The sequence below is a fragment of the Poecilia latipinna genome, unplaced genomic scaffold, assembly GCF_001443285.1.
Source record: "Poecilia latipinna isolate Pla-1442-1.1 unplaced genomic scaffold, P_latipinna-1.0 Scaffold589, whole genome shotgun sequence".
NCBI classification, from domain to species: Eukaryota; Metazoa; Chordata; class Actinopteri; order Cyprinodontiformes; family Poeciliidae; genus Poecilia; species Poecilia latipinna.
Window position 1 is genome coordinate 97618 of NW_015113205.1, and position 22446 is coordinate 120063.

The window sequence follows — 22446 nt, forward strand, 5'->3', positions numbered from 1 at the left end:
GGATAGAGTTAAAGGGTGTGTGGGGGGGGGGTGTGGGGGGGGGTTAATAGTGAAATGTTCCAGACGCACAAACAACACTTATTCTGTTGTTAGCACAGCCAGAGGCCTGAAAACATCAGAGAGGTGTTGCTGCTCAAACTGCGTCTTCTTTTTGTTCGGGGGGAATGTTTGTCTCAGTTTGTTTTGACAAAGCCAGCCATTTGGATGGATGTCTTTGTCTGATGAGCCGCTTCTTGACAATGTGTAGCGCGAGAACAGAGACGGAAAAGAGGGTGAGGATAAAAAGCAAAAAGAAAAAAAAAGAAAGAAAAAACAGACAGAGACAGACAAACAAAAAGTGGAGCTGGAAAAAGATGAAGGAGGTGGGAAGGAGAGAAGAGACAGAGGGGGCTTGTGGAAGTAAATGAGGGCTGGAAACACAAAGAGGCAGTGTGGGGGTGTAGACAAGGGGGGCACTGACAAAAGCAATCATCATCTACTGTGGGGTGTCTTAATTTCCACCATTGCTGCGGCGTACTTTAAACTCTCCACCTATTCCTGTTAATGATTGCCGACCCGACACGAAGCTCAGTAATGGCCCTGGAACCAAACGGCCTGCGTTCCCTGTGATTAACAGACTGCCGCTGCTTCTTCATCACACTTAAATGTTTCAGATCAAACATCTGTTGTGCCTGCGTCAAAGACTAAGACCGCCCAAGTCAATACAAAATTCAGTCATCGATTGATGGTTTAATTTCTTAAAGTTGCAGTGTGTAACTTTTATAAAATAAATGTTTTTTTTACACATTTGTTCAAACTGTCACCATCGGCTGACAAGGTAATATGAGACAGATAATCTGTGGGAAAAAAAATAAAATAAAATTTCCACCACTTCTGCCTGGTGATGCTGTTGCCGTCTGAAGAAATGAATGGCCCCTGGTCAAAAACAACCAATCAGAGTCATGAGGCGGGTCTTAGCGCTGTCAATCATGCTCACTAAATGATGGAGAAACAGCTTACGTTTCTTGGTAAACTGTTTATCTGCCATTATGGCGGCTACACTACCAAGCCTGAAAGTTGATGGAAGCGTAACAGAAAGAAAATGGTTATGAGAACTGCGTACACAAGCATGATTAACAGCGCTACGATCCTCCTCCTGGCTCTGATTGGTTGTTTCTAGTTAGCACTGGGAGAAGGCAGAAGACAGATTATCACTGGACGATAGAATCGCTTTTAACCATTTTAACTTGATTTCAAGGTCATCTTGTTCAGCAGTAAAACTACAGACCAAATCACTCCAAAGTCGATGGTCCTGTCAAACTGCGTCTCACCTCCAGCTTGTTTTAAAAGTTACATACTGCAGCTTTAAGGGGGGTGGAGGGGGAAACCTGGAAATGAGGGAAGCGGAAGAGGAACCCCCTTCTCCATAACAGCGTACATTAATCTCAGTCGGTTGCTTAAAAATTCAGACCTGCAACAGAAATGCGAGTTAGACTCGACTTGGCTTGCTAAACGGATGCGGGCCCCCGCTGCGGCCAAAGCCGACACGCTGGAGGAGGAGCCGCCTGTCAGCGTATTTACAGGAAACTGGCATGAATTGTGGGGACAACATGAGAGATTGAGTGGCAAGCACCTGCTCTCTCCAAAGCACCACTAATCATCTTGTTTTTGTTTTTTTTGTGGCCGTCTGTCACAGATGTTTGCAACTCCTCCCAAAAACACCCAAACGAGCGTCCAAGCGCCCCGTTCAGACACGTGTTTGCGCTTATCAACACGGACGGCGACGCGACGCGCGCTCTGGAAGACGGAACGAGCCCTCTTTAGCCCCTTAATGATCCTCAAGATGCTAGTTTTCCATTGGCTGAAGCACAGCAAACAAACAGGGAGAGGAGACCCAACAAACAAACAAAGCCAATCTGTTTTCTCAGCTGTGAGCGCTGCATGCTGGGAACGCGTGGCTGCTGCAGCGTCTGCGTCTGAACGTGTGAGATGAGGCGTTTCTGTGTTTTCCTGTGTGTTTTGTCCACTCCGCTCCTGCCTTTGCTTTTTAGCATCTCGCTGCTTTGTATTCATCTTTATGTTTGCGTCTCTGTGAGTGCTGATCTTTGTCTCCCGGGATTTATTCCTGCGAGTTTGCGCTCCGCGAATACGGCGAAGTATACCGTTACATATGCAAATATAAGCTAATATGTCATGCTATGTGTGTCCCTGCACTATAGCATGCAAAGACTTTGGAGTGATTTGGTCTGTGGTTGTGCTCCTGAACATCATAACCTTGAAATCAATTTAAATGAAAATGGTTAGAAAATATATTATATTAACCAATGATGTGTCTTTAAAATGAATACAAGCAATTAATGTATAGATAGAAAGAAACTGTACTTGTTTTTTTTAGTTGATTTATTCATTTATCTGGAGTCATTTACATAAAATATTGATTATATATTAGAAAATATAGGTATTGTGTCAGATTATCACTTGCTTCTGGCAACAGGGAATACAATAAACATAAGGACATAAAAAGCAGGATTTTAAGGTGAACAAAATTTCAGATTTATCATATAATAAAAAAAGGAATCATTAGTTTTAATTAAATTCATAATTGAAGCTGCTCGTTTATTGATGATTGTTTTTGTAATTAGCCGTCTGATGTTTAGTGGGTGTGTGACAGCAGGGACACATTGTGTGTTTTCTCATCTGTCTTGGACATCCAGCCATGAACGACTGAAACCGAATACAACTGGGCTGGTGAACATCAGAAATCGTTCATGTCTGGACATCTTTATTCAAATTTATTCATTTTTAGATATTTCTATGAATATAAATGTATTTCCCCATTGATTATTTGATATTCAGTGTTTGTCTTTAATTCCATGAATATTAATTATTTCTGTAATTAGTAATTCGCTTCCTTCTCTTTTCACTGTTGGCTTTGTAACTTTTATGCAGTGGGAAAAAAAAAACAGATCATCTTGTAGTAGGCAGAGAAACAACCGGTCCACCATGATGACGCAACATCGCCTTCCCATGGCTCCCTTTTACCTTGCTTTTATTGACCAAACGTCTATGAATATTAAAACCCAAGGGAAAAATAAAGCCAGAAAACATTGAAGCGAGGCGAGAATTAAAGCAGAAATGTGGCGGACAAACGGGAAGAGGAAGCTAAAGCTACGCTAACTGGACTCTGAAAACTGCAGAGATAAAATGTGATGCTTTTGTTCGTCTTTGTCTTTTTTATTCCCGCAAACCTTGGAGCGGGTTTTTAATTGACTATTGAACTCTTCCTTACTCAAAAACTTTTCCACAGAAACCTGGGCGACAGCGGCAGCGGCTAACGAAATGGGAGATTCACTCAGATAACAGAAACAAACACCGTCTTTGAATCAGGTCTCCGCCTGGAAACCTTGCTGCCTCCTCCTCCGTCTCCTGCTCAGACCAGTTATTGTTTTTGTTGCTTGCTTATTTTATTAGGAACATCACATAATATGGTAAAATTAGCTGTAAAGGCTAGTTTACATCTGTTGTCCCTCAAGGTTCAATCAATATAAATGCAACACACACAGGAAAATGAATATGCTTCTTCCATCAAAGCAGACAATAATAATAATGATGATGATGATCATGATCATGATGATGATAAATAAAAAAAACATATCAGGTTACAAAAAAAATAAAAAAACACAAAAGTTCACCACAATACAAATACATAAAAGAGATAAGATAAGAATCACGATCAATATGAATCAAATGTGTCTACATATTTGATCATCTAAGAGCCATCATTTTAATTTAGTGGAAAACGATTGGAAAGACTGAAATACATTCTTACGTTCTCTGGTATTTTGTGACGAGTAATCATGAAACTACTATGTTCATTGGCTCATTAGCAACAAAAACAGACGATTTACGCGACACCTCGGTTCTGCAACGTTTTCATTTGATTGCCTTTTTTTTTTTTTAAACTGTTCCTTGAATGCTATTTTTCCCCAGATGTGATGTCTGTGAATAAGCACCAATTGTGTTTTGTGTCTTTAATCTAAAAACTTCGTGTTAAACACCTGTTAGAAAAGCCTCGACCACACCAAATTACACGCGGTAATTAAATGACGTCGCAAAGCAGACGGTATCTCCGCGTAACCTCGATAAAAGTTCCCCCCTCATAATTAATAACATTTCTTCCATTTGTTGTGTATTCATGTGAATTTACGTTCATTTAAAGTCAACAAAAATTCCTCTTTGCTCAGCAGCTGAAGCTGTTGGCTAAATCGGCGACTCCGGTTAACGCCCACACCGCTCACCTATAGCTGATCCCTTCTGGTGCCAGTCTGTAAAAAACAGCAGCTGCGTCTCTCTTTTCCCCTTGAACCAAAAAAAAATAAATAAATAAAAAAATAAAAATAAAATAACAACAAATAACAAGCAAAGTTTGGCCTGCAAGCGCATCGGGAAACTTCCTGTCAAGTTTGGAAGAAAGTAAGCCATGGACCAAATGTCCCCTGAGCCAAACACCGGCTACATTCTCTCTCTTTCTCTCACACAAAAAAATCATACATCACATCAAAAGCAGCATGGGACCCGGCAGTTTAAATAGGCGGTGCATTCAAGCTGAAGTGCCAAACAGCCTAACATGGTGTTTTCACTCTGGGCTGCGTCAAACAGGAAGTGTTTTCAGAGCGGCTGCACTTTTCCGGGGGAACCGACCGACAAACCCGCCTGCTTTATTGATCCCAATTTGCCGGATGGGAGCAAAAGCAGGAATACTGAGAGAACAAACACGCAGAGTCCAGAACAAAGCAAATGAGCAGAGTGCAACGCATCAGCGTTCATGTGTTATTGAGGGTTTTTTTTTTGCATGTCGTCACTGTAGAGCCGCAGTCTGGAGAAAGATCTTTATGTAATAGAGCAACACAAAGTAGAACAGAAATGTGAAACGATTTGTGGTTTTGTGGTGAGTTTTCTTTTGTTTTTTTGCGTCACCAGGTCAACTGCTTCACCGTTCCTTCCAAGGAGAGAAAGCCCCTCACCATCATACTACCACCACCATACTTAGCTGTGTTCATGATGGTGCATTTAAGGTGATGTGCTTGCTTGGTTTTTTTGCTTGTAGGGCAACAAGTTTTATGTAAAACTTCTTCCACGCCTCCACTCGTTCCCATTTGTTTCCTGTGTCTCCAAAGTGATGGCTCCCGTCCTCTTCCCTCCTTTTAGATGAAAAACGGATTCAGAGTTTGGAATATTTTTCCTCTTCTTTTAAATATATCGCTTTTCCAATCATTCTGACCACTCAAAATGCTTTACACTTGAGTCATCCGTTCGCACGCACAAACGCACACACACATTTATACACTGATATGCAAAGTGCCTCACCAAAGAGCACATCAACATGTGGCAGGAGGAAGCTGGAATCGAACCTACAACCTTCTGACCCCACCCACAAGTTGCCCCACTACTTCATCTCTTTCCTGTCTGTTTTGTTTCCAGGGTGCTGTTTATTTTCCATTGTTCTACGACAAAACTTTTCAGAACAGCTGAATTCATACAGAGATTAAACTACAGACAGCTGGACACTGATTTTATAGGCAACTTGTAAAAGGAATTTGTAGCACAGGATTGTGTTTATCAGTGTCAGGGTACAAATTCTGATTTTGATTTGACACATTTTAAAAAAAAAGTGTCCTGTCCCTTACGATGCACACATACGCCCCTCTTTGTGTTGGTCTGTGGCATAATGTCCCTATAAAACACACATTTGTGGACAAGGCATGAAAAAAAGTAGCAACACTTCATGGAGTGTCATTACTTTTGTAAATTAACCTATCAATCCAGCCATTGTCTATAAATGAAGGGTCAATGGGGGGGGCTTGATGTCCATTTCCAGCAGCCATTGGGTGAGATGTGTGTCACAGAGACACACAGGACAAACACCCAGGCACACACACGATGTTACAGTGTCAACCCTCATGGTTGTTCACACCTATAAAGACCAAGTGACGAATTAGACGATCCTACAGAGGCATCTGAATGTTTATGCAACACATTTCTATTTTTGGTTTGCAGAGTGGATATTAAAACTTCAAACTCTGTTAAAGTGCAAAATGTTTGCTAGGTGAAAAATAGGACCACATTAATCATAATCATCCACTACTGTATTTATAACACCAGACACACGTAGAGTTAAATCACCAATATTTGATGGAAGTTGTGTCTCCTAAAAGACTCCAACATGAAATTGAAAAAATAAAATAAAATACAGGGTGTGTGCACAGGAACACAACCAGATTATCTCAACATTTTTAAGATTTTTTTTTTTTTTACATCTCCTCCTAACAGATGTGTTTATAACTTGTTGGATTGTACAACATACATGTCAGGACATGTTTACTGTGTGACAAAAACCAGGTTTTTGACCAGGGCTCGTGTCAACCTCTGTGCGCTACAGTGTCAGAGTTTCCAGGGTCGACATGCTGCAGAGAAGAGCTTCCACCGCTCAGCCCCGCCCCCAAACACAGAGACACGCCTTGGACTTGGCTCCATCAGTAGCACAGCCATCTATCGCGTCGACCGCTAAGACCCGACACCAGCGCTCACCTCAAGCGCAGGCGTTGTCCAGGGGCTGATATAAACTGTAACCTCTAATGCGAACGACGGGTGAGTCCTAACGCATGTCTCGAGTGGTCTGCATATTTAACTCCAACATCTATGAAAGCCGTTTAACCCGAGGTTTGAGAGAGAGAGAGAGAGAGACTGTCAGGATTTTAACCCTGCAGCTTCCTCTGTGTGTTGTAAATCCTGTAGGCCTCATGGAAGTTGCCTGTGCAGCTGTCATGGTGCCCCATTGATCAGCGTGCCTGCTCTGGGTGCATTAGGTAATGAGAGAATCTGCAATGCACAACAGAAAAGCAGGAGGAACACGGTCAGTCGGGGGAGAAGACCTGGGCTTGCTGAAAGGGGTAAACAAACATTTATCAATCTGCAGGCCATACACACACACAAACACACAAACACAAACACACAAATACAAACACCCAACTGAAGCTGCATCTGCTCATTAGTGCCGATGGTAGGAACAAAGACAACCGTTTTCCTTCACGCCACCTTCGCCGTCTCCGTTTGTCTCAATTCCCCGCCCGTCCCTCGCTGCTCAATCTACAGAGAAAACGCCGGCTTGAGTGTCAGTGTGTGTTTTGTCACGGCATTCTTCCTTTTTCATCGTCGGCTTCAAGATCATTAAAGTTTGGAGAAGCTGATTTGAAGGCACAGAAGAGGCACCCCGCCACCCCCCTTTTTCTTTCACCCCAACCTCCCCCAAACGGCGGCTTCGAGATAAAAGGAGGAGGAGGAGACGGCAGAAAGCCGAGGCAGGAAATAACGAGGCAGACGTAATTGGGGATGGAGTGGCAACAGAAGCGGACAAGATGGTTGTTCCTTACGTGGAAGGAGGCTCTCTCCTCGCGGTCCAGGGGCTGGGTGACAAACATGTTGCCGCTGATGGGGTCTATGTTGTAGATTCCGCTCGGAGGCTGATCGGCGCCGGCGCCCGTGATGCTGTAGCGGATGCCGACGTCCTTATCCTGATCCGAGCGGATCTGCGGGGAGATTCAGACAAAACAAGTTCAGCAGAGAGGAAAATCTGTTCCTTAGTCCCCCCTCGCCTTTCAGACTTTTCCTGCACTTTGTGGAAAAAAAAAGTGAAAACAAAAAGAGAAAACATTCAGGCAAGAGATTTTTGACATGCGGGGCTTTGCAGCAGAAGCCTTATCCCTTGATCTTTTTCACAGTCTGTTTCACTATCGTTTAAAAAAAAAGCAAAAGTCAATGTGTTTGACATTCTGTATAAAAGGCCAACATAAAGTGAGGCATAATCGTAAAGTAGAAGTAAACTCTTGTTTGAAACATACTGACAAGTAGAAGAGAGTGTCGCCATGGTCAGCTGAAATCAGAGTTTTAGTTCTGAGCCTGCGTGCAAACGTGTGTCAGAAAATTTACAAGGTCATTTAAAATTTACCAGGCTGTCACAGTTACTATTTGTAAAAAAGAAGAAAAAAAAAACTGTAGCAACCAGTTATCTGTTGGTCTGTTCCAGGGATCTGCAGCCTTCACAGCCCAGAATCTCGTCTTACCCTCAGTGTAGCCAAAAAAATCCTCGTTTAGAGCCAGACATTACGCAGCCCTTTGACAAAGAAAACTTTCATTGTAATTTGATTTGTCATTTATAAATGAGTCAACATGTAATTTCTATACTGAGGAAAATGAAATAAAATTCAACATAAGATGTTTGCAATAAGAAGATGGATACATTGTCTTCTATAGGATGTTATTTGGGGAAAACGATGTAAAAGAACAGGTTCCAACCTAAAGACTAGAAAAGATCATGTGTTTGTCATGTTTAGATGGTGGTTGATGGAGGACCCAAATGCAGAATAGCGAAAAGTTGGAGTAGATGATGAGAAAGGTTCCTAATGAAGAAATGATGAAGAACAAACTTACAGAATATCCACAGAGAGCCAGAGCAAAATGCAAAACATAATCCAAGAAAGCAAAAATGTGCAGAAACATAAGGGGAGCGGAGTGGAACTGGGAAGTGATGGAAGGAACCAGGAAGGAGTGACTGAGAATGAAGCTTTTGAATACTGGGGAGGCAGAATGCTGAACAGAGGGTCTGGGCTGATGAGATAACTGACTGCAGGTGTGAGGGAAGAGAGAGAGAGTGTGTACACAAGCAGTTTAAACATAATTAAACTAGAGTAACTAAAAATAACCTGACAAAAAAAATTAATATTATAAACTAGACTAAGGACTGAACTAAAGAAAAGCAGAAACATGACTGATCTAATAAAAGGAACTAAGGTACACAGAAATTGATAAAACTCGAATCACAACTAAATATTGTATTGTATACTTAAAAACATTATTATTGTTATTTATCTTATTAGCCAGAGATGTAAAGAGCCATTGTAGAAGATCCAAAGAGCCACTTGCTCTTTGGTCTATCCAATAAAATTCAGAGGAAAAACCTTGAAGGTTGTAGTTATGACCTGACAGAAGGTGAAAATGTTTATTTAATACTTTTGTAAGGTGAAACTGTCCAAAAAAAAAAACAACAGATGCCAACATAAAGCCACAGTTTGAATGAAAACCAGGACTATGTGGGCATTATGATAGATGCACCGTGATTATATTTGCACCGCAATCTTTCCTAAATGTCAACACTTTAATCTTATAGCCTAAAGGTGAGAATAAAAGATCGAGCAGTCTCTGTGGATGGAAACAGATCCATGTTGGGCCACACTGATGGCAGTCTGAACCTCAGTGAGCTTCCTGGATTATACTCCCATGCTTATTGTTCACCCACTCATAGAAAACCAATAACTCAGAACGCCAGCTCCACCTTTCACACCCCCAACGAGTTTTCAAACTCATCCTAAATGTGATGTTTAAATGGGAGACACATTTTGCTTTAAGGAAGGTTTCATTATTATTGCTGATCTGTCAATAAAAATATCTTTCTTTCTTTTTTGCGCTGTCTTGCACACTTGGAAGAAGAACTAGTGGGATGGGCTTGCAGCATTTCTTCCTGTGGAATAGATTTTTGGTGAGATTTTCAAGGATTCTGCCTTTTCACCCAACGGTACGGCAACATTAACCTGGCATCACTTTGGAAAAGTCGGGGGTAAAAACATGGAGTTGTTTGTAAGTTGGTTTACAAAGACCGCTGGCCCTCACAGCTTCTTTATTGCATTCCCGATAAAAGAATAAAAGCTTGAAGGAGAATGGGTTCGTTTGTTTAGAGGGGAAGGAAGACAACATGACAGCAGAAGCAGAACTTTTACTCAAAGCTAATGCATAGATTTTAGGTCAGAGAAACAAAAGACAGAACTTCACATTTAGCAATGAAGATTAATTTACTTTCTTCTTTCTAGAAACAAATGGGACGACTGACACCCATTTAAAAATGTATAAGTTCATTTCATACTTGAGTTGAGCTGGAAAACAGCCAGTTTGGCTAAAGTTAAATTTCATCATGGCACAGCCGCTTTATTAAACAAATGGTAACCCTCCAAAAGCGTTTGACACTTTTTGACACAAAATGGTGGTAGAAGAATCATTCTGTGGGGACGCTTGTCTTCAAGGATGGAAACCCGTCCATAGGGTTTGATGTTAACTCAATGAATGGGTTAACATCAAAGCATTTTAATGTCTTAGAAAAGCCTAGTCAAAGTCCTGCTCTAAATTCAGGTGTTCATGTTCCCGTTCCCTTCTGAAAATACATGGACACATATTTGTTCAACAACCCTCTTGTTTGACCACTTCACCCTGCACTTTTATTTTCAGCATCCTGTAAATCATCACTATGGTTACTACTATGAGGAAATAATCAAAGAATCCAATGAAGAGAAAAAAAAAAGGTATGTTTGACTGCTTTTTTTTTTTCCCCTCCAGCGCTATCTTTCTCTTCCCCTCCTATGCAATTTTGCTGGTCTGTGGCGCCGCAGATCATCCATGAAAATGAAATTACTTCATCCGTTCAGCGGTGACAGAGGCTGCTGCATAAAACATTTCACTGTTTGAACATGATACTCCCTCCAACCCCCGCCACTCTCTTAATTTCCAATGCCGCCCCACTCCCCGCACCCACAGTGAGGCACTCCGCAGCCGCTTTCACTGGCGCAATTTCCGTTTCCCCCCCGAGCTCACGTCACACGTGGTCCATTTGTGGGCTCTGCAGGTAATGCACGGGGATTGCGTAACCCCCGACGACCGCTGCACACGCTGCTCTGTGTGGACCGCGCGCTCCGTCACGACACCGGAAGCCTTAATTACATTTATCGTTCACTTTCTGTCAATCAAACCAGAATGTAATTATGGAATAAATAATTACCCCGAAGTGATCGTTCTTCCCCCCCTCCATCATTAGTGTCATCAGCTCGAATAACAAGGAAGTAAGGGGGAACTAAGCGATGTGCGTGAGAATCACTCTGCCACCTCTGTGAAATGACGCAAACATGCCGAGGAGTTGCTACAAGCTCGAACGAAAAAAAAGAAAAAAACAAAGCGAGGCAATCTTCAAAGTTGGAGGATATTGGCAAAAAGCTACAAAAGGTTTGTGACAGTGAAAGCAGAAAGAAAGGTAAACTTGTACAGGCTCCTTCTGATTGTATAGGCATGCAGAAGCTGAACACTACTAAAGACATTTAACGGGCTTTGGGGATTCTTCTTAGCATCTTGCACGCTGCTCTCATCGTGAAATTGCATAGATGGAATGTATAAGTCACAGTAAATGGTCATGTCACCTTAAAAAAAAAAAAAACACGTGATAATTGCTTTTTAGGAACCATAAAAAGCTGCAGGAAGTTGTGGGGATGGTATCGTCTCAACAACTCCCTGTGTTTGACTCACAGGGTGAAACAAAGTTCTCCTTCCATGGTTGAAATGCATGAGCCTCTAGAGCGTAAAGAACTGTACGCTAACTCTGAACAGGTACAGGGAAAAACTAAATAGAAACTGCGCATCAAATCATTTGGTAGAAGTTCTAGCCCACCTTCAGGTCTGTCCTAAAACCATAAATATTTAGGGGTTAATTAGTCACATATAAGCTAACATTTAGTTTTATGCCTCACTAATCTCACCAAACATGGAGAACCAACATCTAGTTTTATCAGAACAAGAATCCAGAGATCCCCCTACTAGTTTATAAATAACTTATTCTTATCAAACATGGGTAACAATATGTAGTTTTATACTTTTATCTTTTTGTCTTTCTTTTGGTTTTGTTGTTTGAATTTCCTTCTTGTTCATGTAAAGCACTTTGAACTACCTTGTTGCTGAAAATGTGCTATACAAATAAAATTACCTTTAAACCATAACAAAGAAAAAAACATTTATTTAAAGTTCAAGTTGTGTTTCGTGACACACTTGACAATAAAAGTGTGTATTCACTGTTGATTGATAACAATTAAAAGAGGTCTACAACCCCAATAAAGCAAAGTTTTCTTTTCACAAAAACAACTCATTATTCACAAATCACAAAACTTGCCGCTGAAGTGTTTAACGAAGAGCAATAATAATTAACTACAAGTTTATAATTAGAGCTGATCAAAATGAGACCAAGTTTGTTTTTTTTCACATTTCATGTGTCGTTATTTTAATTTTTCACGGTAATTCATGCAACATTGCCGGTGTGCAGACTTGCGACTGCGTGCTAAAACATGCAGCATTACCCAAAGACGGAACGTTTACTCACAGAAAGCAGAAACTAATCCAAATAACTGTTGACTAATTGGACAAATATTTAGAAATGAATCAGCCAGTATAATAACCGTGGTCCCTCCACAAACATCCTCATCTCTTCAGCGAACCTTCAAAGCCAACCGAACGGTTGGCACGCCGGCGCGACCCTCCCACGAGACGACGACGACGACCTCTGCTGTGGATTTTTCCACATGAAGACCTCCCGAGACCACATGTCACGCTCTCTACTGTCTCTTAATGAAGAGTCTTTATGTGAATAAATTGAACACAAGCGCAGCTTCCTGGAGGCCCGGGAATCCCGTGAGTGACAAATGCTCTATTGAGCCATTTGAATGGAATGCTAATGAGGAAAGCCGGGATTTTCTGCCTTCCTCTCACTTTCTCTCTCTCCCTCCCCGTCCATACCGAAAAACACGTCGGGTCTCTTTCGTAGCTCCACGCAGATGGAACGATGACTAATTAGACTAAAAATAGTCTAGAAAGGCTGGACGTGAAGAACTTTACTCGCCGCCTAACTCGGTCAGATCAAACCAGACCAGACATCAGCTAAGTGGCCTGCTTGTAGTTCTTTGAGAGTTATTTCCTTGATTACTGACAACTGATGGGATCCTTCGGGACAAGCTATCTGTGTGAGTTGAGACGTGGAGAGGCATGCAGACAGGGGAGATCCAGGCAGCAAAAGCAATGAGGAAAAATCACATGAAGAATATAAATTCTGCAAAATCTTCAGACGTCAGGCACGCAAACAGCCAAAAAAAAAAAAAAAAAGACAGAGGAAGGAATGGAAATGACTACATTTCCATTCATTGAGCAAAGCTGCTGGTTGCCTAATTAGGGTGGCATGGAGCTTCCTTCTGCCCAAATCTCTTTTAATTGATCCAGCACTGCGTGATCACCCTATCAGCATGATTAGTTTGATGCCTCCATAAAGAGGAGCCAATTTGTTGCCCATCTGACTGTGATTCATCCGCTTGGCCCGCGAGTCACTTCAAGCAGCACCGCGAGAAGAACAGAACTGCGTCTAGACAAGCGTAAACTTACTGGTGCAAAGCACAACATCAGATTTTTTTTGCTTGGATGAAATGACTATCTTTCAACCACCATGTCATAAAGGGGACGGTATACAGCAGGAACCCCTGGGACCGTTAAGGGTTACAGTGTGCTATGAGTTAATGTTACTCCATAATAGGAATCTGTGCCTTGCACTCCTTGATGGCCTCTTTTATGTCTCATCAGCGCGGGGTCGTTCAGGCCTATATTCCCCCCATCTCTCTCTTTATTTTATTGGTCTCGGTGGAGTCGGTAATGTCTATTTCTCTTTAGGGCAAATCAAACACTCCCTGTGGTTAGGCAGGCTTAGGAGAGTCTCACCTGCGGTGTTACAAGAGAACAAAACAGCACGTTGTTAATGTCTGAATCTTTCTGAAGGAGGGGCGTTATGTAAAATTGGCTTTTTTGGAACCTTAAATCATGTTGTAATGTTATCCCCTCGTCAAAAACATAACCGGACCGTAGCTGATTCAATTCATGCATGTTTCAGAAATCTTTGAATCTCCCGTGGCAGCTATTCAGGAGTGCCTAAACGTTTGCCCATACAAATCCCCGCCTACTTCCCCAAAGCTCCATCTTGCAGCTGCAGTCTCCAGCTAACATTTCTACATTGATATTTAAATATGTTTTAAATCATCCTCTTGAGTAAACCTGCACAACCTCATGCAAAAGCAACATTTTAAGGAAAATAAGTTCTGTTGGTACTAAAGGAATTGAATGTAACAAACGTCTGTGAGGAAGGTAAATAAAGTAGTAGTATCCTAATATATGCTAGCGTATCAATCTAAGTGTGGACGCTGAAGGCCAGTTAATCAGAATCATGGTGTAAGGGGGATACATCATGTGATAACTCAATTAAAACACTTGGATATTCAGAACTGGTGTAATTTCGTTGGGATTACTAGTCGGGACAATATGATAAAGAAAAAAATTTTTGTTTAAAACCCAACGTGACCTCTGCTTTTTAGGATCTAGTACCAGTTTGAGGTGAAACAAATACACTAAATAACACCAGGGGCAACTCAATCTTCATGTTGAGTATGCTAAGGAGGCAGGTCCTGACTTGGTGGACGGTCCTCACTCAGAGGCAGGTCCTGACCCGGAGGACGGTCCTCACTCGGAGGACGGTCCTCACTCCTCTGAGTGGGCCAAACTAAGACTGGACAAAACTCAACATTTGTTCCACTCTTAGAGGGTTCTTGAGTCTGAGCATCGTCTGAATTATCTCCACAACAGAAAGCATGTTGAATGTACTTCCATGCCTTTCTGAGACAGTCTTGTGGAAGATTAATTTTCCTAGGATGTGTCAGGGTCCTTTTGAAACACTGTATAACCTTGTAAATAACTATTGGGTTGTCACTTTTTATCATCTTAAACAGCAATTCTATAACTAAATCATCATTGCCTGAGAGAAGGTGAAAGATATCTCTGCAGAGTTTTCTTCCCATTTTTTCAAAAAAGACAAAATCTAAGTCCTTTACTTCTTCCCAGAGTTTAGTAGCAAGCTTTTTCTGGACGTGTGCTTCATTTTGTAAGTGGCATATCTAAGTCTATGACTGGACTTATAAATCAATCGCCAAATAATTTTTTCTACCATATTTCTTCTGTCCTCTTCGGTTCCACATTTGAAATCCATCTCTTTCGCGTCCCTCAAAAATCATCCAGGGTCCATGCCTACCTGAGTATAATCCTCACTCGGGCAGTTTTCATCTGAGTACAAGTCCTCACTAGGAAAAAAAGTCTTTCTGATCTTTCGTTTTGTAGATGTAAACATTTTTCTTTGGAGGAACAGGATTCTCCAGGTGATGTTTGAATTTTTCCACAATAACTTTATGTCCTCCTGGGTAATCAAGAAGTCCAATTAAATGCAGTCCAGAAGCAAAGTGGAAAGCATCTCTGGTGAGGCTTTGGAAAATCCGTTCACTCAGCTCTTCTGACACCTCTGAGAGAACATCCACATTTAATTCTCCTGTTTCTCTCAAAAGTAAGATCAAAACCTCATGGTGTTCTTCCAAAAATGTTTCTCTGACAAGATGCAGAGTTGGTCCGTCCGCAGATTTTTCAATCACTTTCCAAAGAAATTCGCTGAGAAAGTTTGTTTCCTGTAATCCGGGGTTGTTTGACCAGGATGGACTTTGTTGGAGAACCTTTTTTTCCATGTTTTTCCAAAAAAAGTGAGCTGTGAGCTTTCGTTACTCATCTGTGTTGAGCTGAGCTAAAATGTACAAATGATTTCTGTGTTAACTGACCGGAGAATTAACTGATCAGTTGGTGATGTCATGGACTCTATGACATCACAAAGTCATCCTTAGCAGGGCCTCATGACACAGACATCATTTAAAGTCATGCTGATGACATCATTGTCAGCAGCATGGCAACTGTTGCTAGGGGTAATAATAGCACAGTCAGCATGAAAAAAATAGACTCTGTGGGCAGTAAATACATTATTCCCACAAGTCTGAACTGGAAGTGATCTGCGCAGCGTCGCCAGAACAGAGGAGCCAGGGAACCATTGGCCCCTCAACTTTACCACCCGACACATTTTTATTTGTTATTTGGGTTCTATCTCCTACCAGGCATAGCAGGGCAAGTGTCAATGGGACCGCTACATCCAACCAGTTACTCAGCAAATCCACTGGTTTAACCCAGAAGGGTTTGACTGATTTGCAGTCCCATATTCAGTGCAACGGGCAAAATGAATCGTAGCAAAAAAAAAAACAAAAAAAAAACGAGTCGAAGGAATAGTAATATTACTCAAATAAAAGAAAAAGGTACAGTGCTGTGAAAAAGTACCTTTTTTTTCAAAAAAGTTACTCAAGGGAATGTAACCAGATCTACCCAATTTTGAACATAGGCAACATCATCAGTAGCCTACAGGCTACTTGTTAACAAGCTCGAAGTGCTGTGTTGTTATCAGCTAGTAATCTTTTAGCTAACATTAGCTGCATCCAACAGCATTTGAACTCAGTCGGTTAGTTTGGTTGAAAAACTGTGCAAAGTTCTTTGCGTTTTGTTGGTTTGTTGCCATAAATCTAATATCATTACATTTTATTTTCAGCCCCTTAATTCTATTTACAACTTACATTGCTGATAATCTCATAATCTAAAAAGCTTGAAAACGTATTATTAGAAAAACAAACAACAGTGTAACTTACAAATGTCCAGAAAGAGAAATAGGAAATACTCCATGAAAGACGCAAACAGGCTGCAGAAAATCAATTACTAAGAGTGTAGTCGTAAAACTTTGTTGAACCTAATGCAGAGCCTTGAGGAACACATGTAATGACAATCAGGAAGCAAGAAGAATACAGATTTTGTGGGGAGTTTAATAAACTTAAAAAAAGACACAGTTTACCATAGATTTAAGGTAAAGTTTAAGCTCGTACATTTTTTTCTCAGGCTCAGTAAGGCATTTCCCACTGCTCTTTCAAATCCATATCGCCGCATTTGGTGATTTCATGAGATCATTTCAATAGTATGTCTAAATGTTTTTTACATAGCGAGCTCGCGCTTCTCCAACTTAATTAATTCTGTCTCATCTTTTTCCAACGCTGATATTGCCTGCCTAACATATTGTGGGTTCTGATATTAAAACTCCATGACAGCGAAAGCTGAGTGAAAACCAGCATAATATCATCTATTTATACTTCCTGGTGGGAGTAAATGTCACTGTTGGCACCACAAATCAGATATTAAAACACCTACGGAACAGTGTTTGTTACAGTTTGCTATGAAGCATGAAGACGGAAGTTTTAAGGGCCATTAGGGTTGAGGAGATCAACGCAGCGGAGACAGAATAACGCTGTTTTTCACCGCCGAGGTACATTCTGTGATGCCAACCACTCAGGGCATTGATAGGCAATGACTTCGCTGTCTAACATAATTGGGACAGTATCTGCCAAGCATCTCGGCGCCTTTAACAGGAACCAACACCGACTGCATGACGTATACACTGATAAGAGGGCACTGCTTTCAAACTCTGAAATAATGCTACACATACGAGCAAATTAGGAGCAACAGTGTAATCACTTGTTGTCAGTGGAATAAAAATTTGAATTCTCACTGCATATTGCACCATTTTAAGGTTTTTGTGAAATATTCTGGTTAGGGTAAACAAAAACAAAGAACAGATGGATGTAGATGATAAATGTTTTGGAAGCTGGACAGCCTTTTTTTTTTTTAAATCACGGATGGCCAAACAGTCCCACAAAATATCCCCCCAAATTTATTATCACAAAATGAGTTATTTTTTCCAGAGGAGGGCATGTTTTTGCTTCTAATTACATTTTAGAAAAAGATTACATAATTGGATAATTAAGTACAAAATTGCACCCTAATTAATGTGTCCTGAATATAAAAAGCATTCTGTGGATTTCAGAACAATCACACTGCTCTACTAGAAGCCACTTATGCTACCTGGACAGCGAATGACCACGACTTTACATAAAACATCTGAGTGTCCACAAGCAAATAAAGAGAGATTTAAGTGGAAAGTTTGCAATTCTGTCAACCAAAACATCCCAAAAAATAATCTCTGACCTTCTGTTAGTGAGTGTTAAAACATTTGGGTTATGCAGCAGGACAATAATCCAAAACACCAACAAGTCCACCTCTGAATGACTTAAGAAAAGACTTAGCCAAAGTTCTGACCTGAATCCAGATACTGTGGCACAACCTTAAAAAAGCTGTTCATGCTGGAAACCCTCCAACGTGACTGAATTAGAACAGTTCTGCAAACATGAGTGGGCCACAATTCCTCCATATCGCTGTTAAAGATGCTAGTTATCGCAAATGCTTGAGCTTCCGCCTCACATGTCTCCCCCACTCAGCAACCACCAACATAACGAACGCATCGCTGTGACTGTTGAAAAGAACAGGAGCTTCTTAAAGAGACAAAGGCCCAATTTCAAGGTGTCAAATTACAAAGCAAAATTTCTTTGAAGCTAAATTCGACAGACAGCATTTTTTATAACAACTGATGGTAACATAGTTACTTGATTAAGCTATGAAACTATGTGTGCCTGGAAAATACATAACTCTGCCCCTTGGGGGAAAAAAATCTACCAGTTTATTGAATTTAAAAACACTCAGAATGTTTTAAATATACCCAAGTAGCACGTTGCGGCACCTTAGTGAGAGCCTTTAAAGAAACAACATGATAACTGATTTCCCTGTGCCGACCTGACTGACTTCAGAGTCACTGCTGGGTTGAAATATTCCAATTTCACAAGGAACCTTTGCAGTCGTGGGGCTGCCGGAATAGCTGCTAACATGACTTACTGCAAATGGGTGCATTGCTATGTTAAACAGCATTATCAAAAGCATCGGCGCCTCCGTGAACTATGAAGGCACCCTTGAAAATCGCTGTTTGATAATGTCTCATCTCTCCCCGCTGTTCCGCAGTGTCTGTTTTCTCTTTGTTGAACATGAGGGAAATGGCAAAACTACATGCTTTTTAACTTCCTCTTAAATTTCTAGTTTTGCATCGCTTTGATCCCTCCCGCTGCGCACTTGTCACTCTTCAAAGCCGACGGTGCCCCGCTTTTGATGGGGAGAGGGGAATTCAAATAGTTTGATAGGCCATCCACACAAACATCCCAAGAAAAGAAAATGACACGGGAGGAAAATAAGAAACCCGGAGAATGAAAGAATTACAAGAGATGGGTTGACAAAATGGCAGCAGGAATTTCCAATTAGGGAAAATGTGGGACCTCAAGTTTTTTTTTTTCTATAAGTCTCCAAACTTTCTCCTTTCTCCCCCGTCCCCTCCCGAAAAAACAAAACAAAACAAAAAAACAGGAAAATACAACAACAATCTTTGACACAAGAGTGTGGTTCTATGTGCAGGAAAAAGCTGTCAGTTTAGCAGTGTCATAAGAAGGGAATGACAATTTTAAAAATAGTCACACACTATAAGGCGGCCTGCGAGAGGGAAGCTGTGGAGAGCTTAGGTTTAATATCTCTCAAGTGAGAGCCAGTGACAGCCACCGTCGCACACAGTTATCCCTCATACTCATAAAGAAGCGCAGCCTGCTCTGTTATGGATCGGAAGCTGAATGGGAAATGAACTGAGTGCCGCACACTTCTGGGCTTCTGCTTTGTTCGTATTTTACTCCCTCCTTTTCATTTTGTGATCTCGCCACCTTTCCTGTCTGCGTATGTGCCGCCGTATCGGTTTATCCACCGTTCGCTCACGTTGTCCCCTGTCTCTGCCCCCCCAGGAAAGAAACAGTAAACAGTAAAGAATCCCATCAACACAGACGAGAGTTAAAGTTGCCACCAGAGGTTAAGCTTATCTGCTTTCTAACCCAGACAACTGAACTAAGAGGGGGGTAATGTTTTTCTTTATGAATTGGACCTGCTAAGGTAAGTTAATTTCTGTAGCACATTTTCAGCAACAAGGCAATTCAAAGAGCTTCATATGAATTAGAAGGAAGTACAACGAAAAAACAAACCAAAGGAAAGAACAAAAAAAACAACAAAGAAAATGAAAAAGTATAAGAATAAGTAGTCCGTAATTTATAAACCATTAGACTCAGGGGTGGCCAAGTCCAGTCCTCGAGAGCCACCATCCTGCAAGTTTCAGATGCATCCCTGCTTCAACACACCTGAATCAAATGACTGGCTCGTTATCAGGCCTCTGTAGAGCTGATCCCGGTCTGTTGGAGTAAGGATACTTCTAAAACTTGCAGGATGGTGGCTCTTGAGGACTGGACTTGGCCACCCCTGCATTAGAGGTTCCTCTGGATTCTTGTTCTGATAAAACTAGATGGTACTTTTCCAAGTTTGTTCTAGATTTGTAAACTAGATCTTGAGTTCAATGCTAAATGTTGATCTAAGGTAATGAGTAGTTTCTCTAGATAAACTAAAATTAGTTTCTCTGGATTCTAAGTTTGATCTAATTCCTGCTCTGGGTTGAGTGAAGTATATAAACCCGGTGCTCTTGTTCTGGGTCGCTAGATAAGTAGAAGTACTCCATAACTATAAGCTAGAAGGAGTTTCTCTGGATAATAATCTAAAACATATAAAGCTAGATATTGGTGTAAAGTAATGAGTACTCCACAATTTCTAAAACTAGACAGACAGAGCAAAGAAATGACACATCAGGAAAAATAGCCACATGTAGCAACATTCAGATGATACAAAGTGAAAGGCGGATTTAAAAGTAATAGACAATGTCTCCTTTTTTGTGTATTAACATAAACATACATCTGTAATAGACAGTGACCCTCCAGGTCCCAATCTTGATCTTGTGCTTGTTGGCTGTGGATGCATAAGGACTGAATGGTCTTTCAAAGCCACCCGGGAACCCCATTACACCCACTGGACCCCAGATGAAATGTCTCGTGGGACACGGCCATGGACTGTGCAGCCAAACTCCAATGAATCCCTTCAGGAGCTCTGAGTTTTCCCAGAACCAAAACAGAAGCTGCTCTGCCCCTCCTGACTCACAGCTTCGCCAGTTTTTCAGACGACATCTCTTTACGTGATGTGTTTGGCTAAAAAGACGAGTCAGGCAGAGGAGGCTTTTAATGTATGAATATGTCTCTGTTTAAAAAAAAAAAAAAAAACCCAACAAAACCAAGAAGTATTCTGGGTGCCTCTGGTATCACTAATAACCTTTGAATCAAACATTTTTAGAGCTGTTAAAAAAAAAGAAAAAAACCCAGAAAGATGTTGGATCCTGTGGCGGTTCATGTAAACGCTTTTGAAGTCGCTCTCTAAAAACCCAAAACAATCTGACACATTCTGCATTTCATTTATCGAAAACAAACCTACATCTAAGACGTTTTTCTACCCAACAGAAAGCAGATCAGATGCTCTCCCAATCGCACATGCATGAATAGCCCATCGTCACTGGCTCGACCACAGACCATTAGCCAGACGCAGGAGTGAAATGTAAGAACGGGGGGGAGGCAATTAGAGAGAGAACAAATATTAATGGAAGTTAAGAAGTGACTCACAAACCCAATTATGGTATTAGCCAGGCAATTTAGATGAGATTTGCATGAAGCACAAAAAAAAAGTGTTGAAATGTACTGGCAGTCTCCCTGCATTAACAATGGCATTAATACCCTGACTCACAGCAGAGAGAGACGAATAGAGCAAACAGCCATTCTCCTCTCGCTTATAAGGAAGGATGCTTTCCCCAAATGCAACGGGAATGGAGGGAGAACATGGCCGTGCTTTTGTCTTATCCACCTCAACAGTCCACAGACCCCTGGAGAGATTAAACTTGCTAAATTGGTCCACTTTACCGGCGTCTTCCCGGTACAAGGACGATAGGTAAATAGAGGAAAACAGCCCACGAGATAATTATCATTGCAGGCATGGCTGGCTGCTGGAAGGCTGGCTATAGGGGGGAAAGCAGAGCATGAAAAGAAAACACTCATACGAGTCGAGCGAGCAGCAAGGAGCACTTTGCTAGTGCCGCGCCTTTCCTCTCCGCCTACCTCCATTGTCAAATCGCATCCCTCAACCGGAGCTACTGCCACACGCTCCCATGGGAGACGTGCAGCGATGACAGCCTGGCCAATCAGCGGCACCCTGAGGCCAGTTGAAAGTCCTTCTGGCATGCCTAAGGCGAGCGCCGTCCAACCAATCAGTTAAAGGCCCGGCTTGAAAGGAGGGCAATGCTTGGCTTAGGGAGCTGCCAAGGCTGCCAATGAGCGTCCGGAGGGGAGCTGGAGCGGCTCGGAGGGAGGCTGCCAGGGAGGTCAGAGTGGACGAGGGGCAGACTGACAGTCATTTAGCGAGAGGCTGAGCTCTGTGTCACTCACGACACCACAAAGCCTTTGTGGTGCTGAATGGGGCTCTAATGGGACTGTCACCTTCTAATTGTCCGACTGGGAGCGCTCTGAATGAGAAACGGCGGAGCGGCTTCCAGGAGGGCGAAGACAACAGAGACGCAAACACACGAGCTCTCGTGTCCTCACGGAGAAGCAGACCAAAGTGTGTGTGCGTGTGTGTGTGTGTGTGTGTGTGTTCACACAGAGAAATCTCGTTTTAAAATGTTCGCCGACAGATTTCCATAAATTTCTCTTACAGGAGTAAGCTGCAGACTTTGTTTAGTCCAGTAAACAAACACTGTGGGTTTTATTTTATTTTATTTTTTGTAAACAAAGAAGCCCCAGTCCCAATCTTTTAGTGTTAAGATGTCCATATATT

General features: G+C 41.7%; 1 protein-coding gene across 2 annotated transcripts in view; it reads right to left on the bottom strand.

The window, feature by feature from the left end:
• LOC106953579 (cadherin-4-like) overlaps window positions 1-22446 on the bottom strand; it is a 198973-nt gene that overhangs the window by 63660 nt on the left and 112867 nt on the right. For both annotated transcript variants that reach the window (XM_015042455.1, XM_015042454.1), the window contains one exon: window positions 7410-7565. In XM_015042455.1, coding sequence (XP_014897941.1) covers window positions 7410-7565 — 156 coding nt within the window. The remainder of the gene's footprint in view (window positions 1-7409; window positions 7566-22446) is intronic.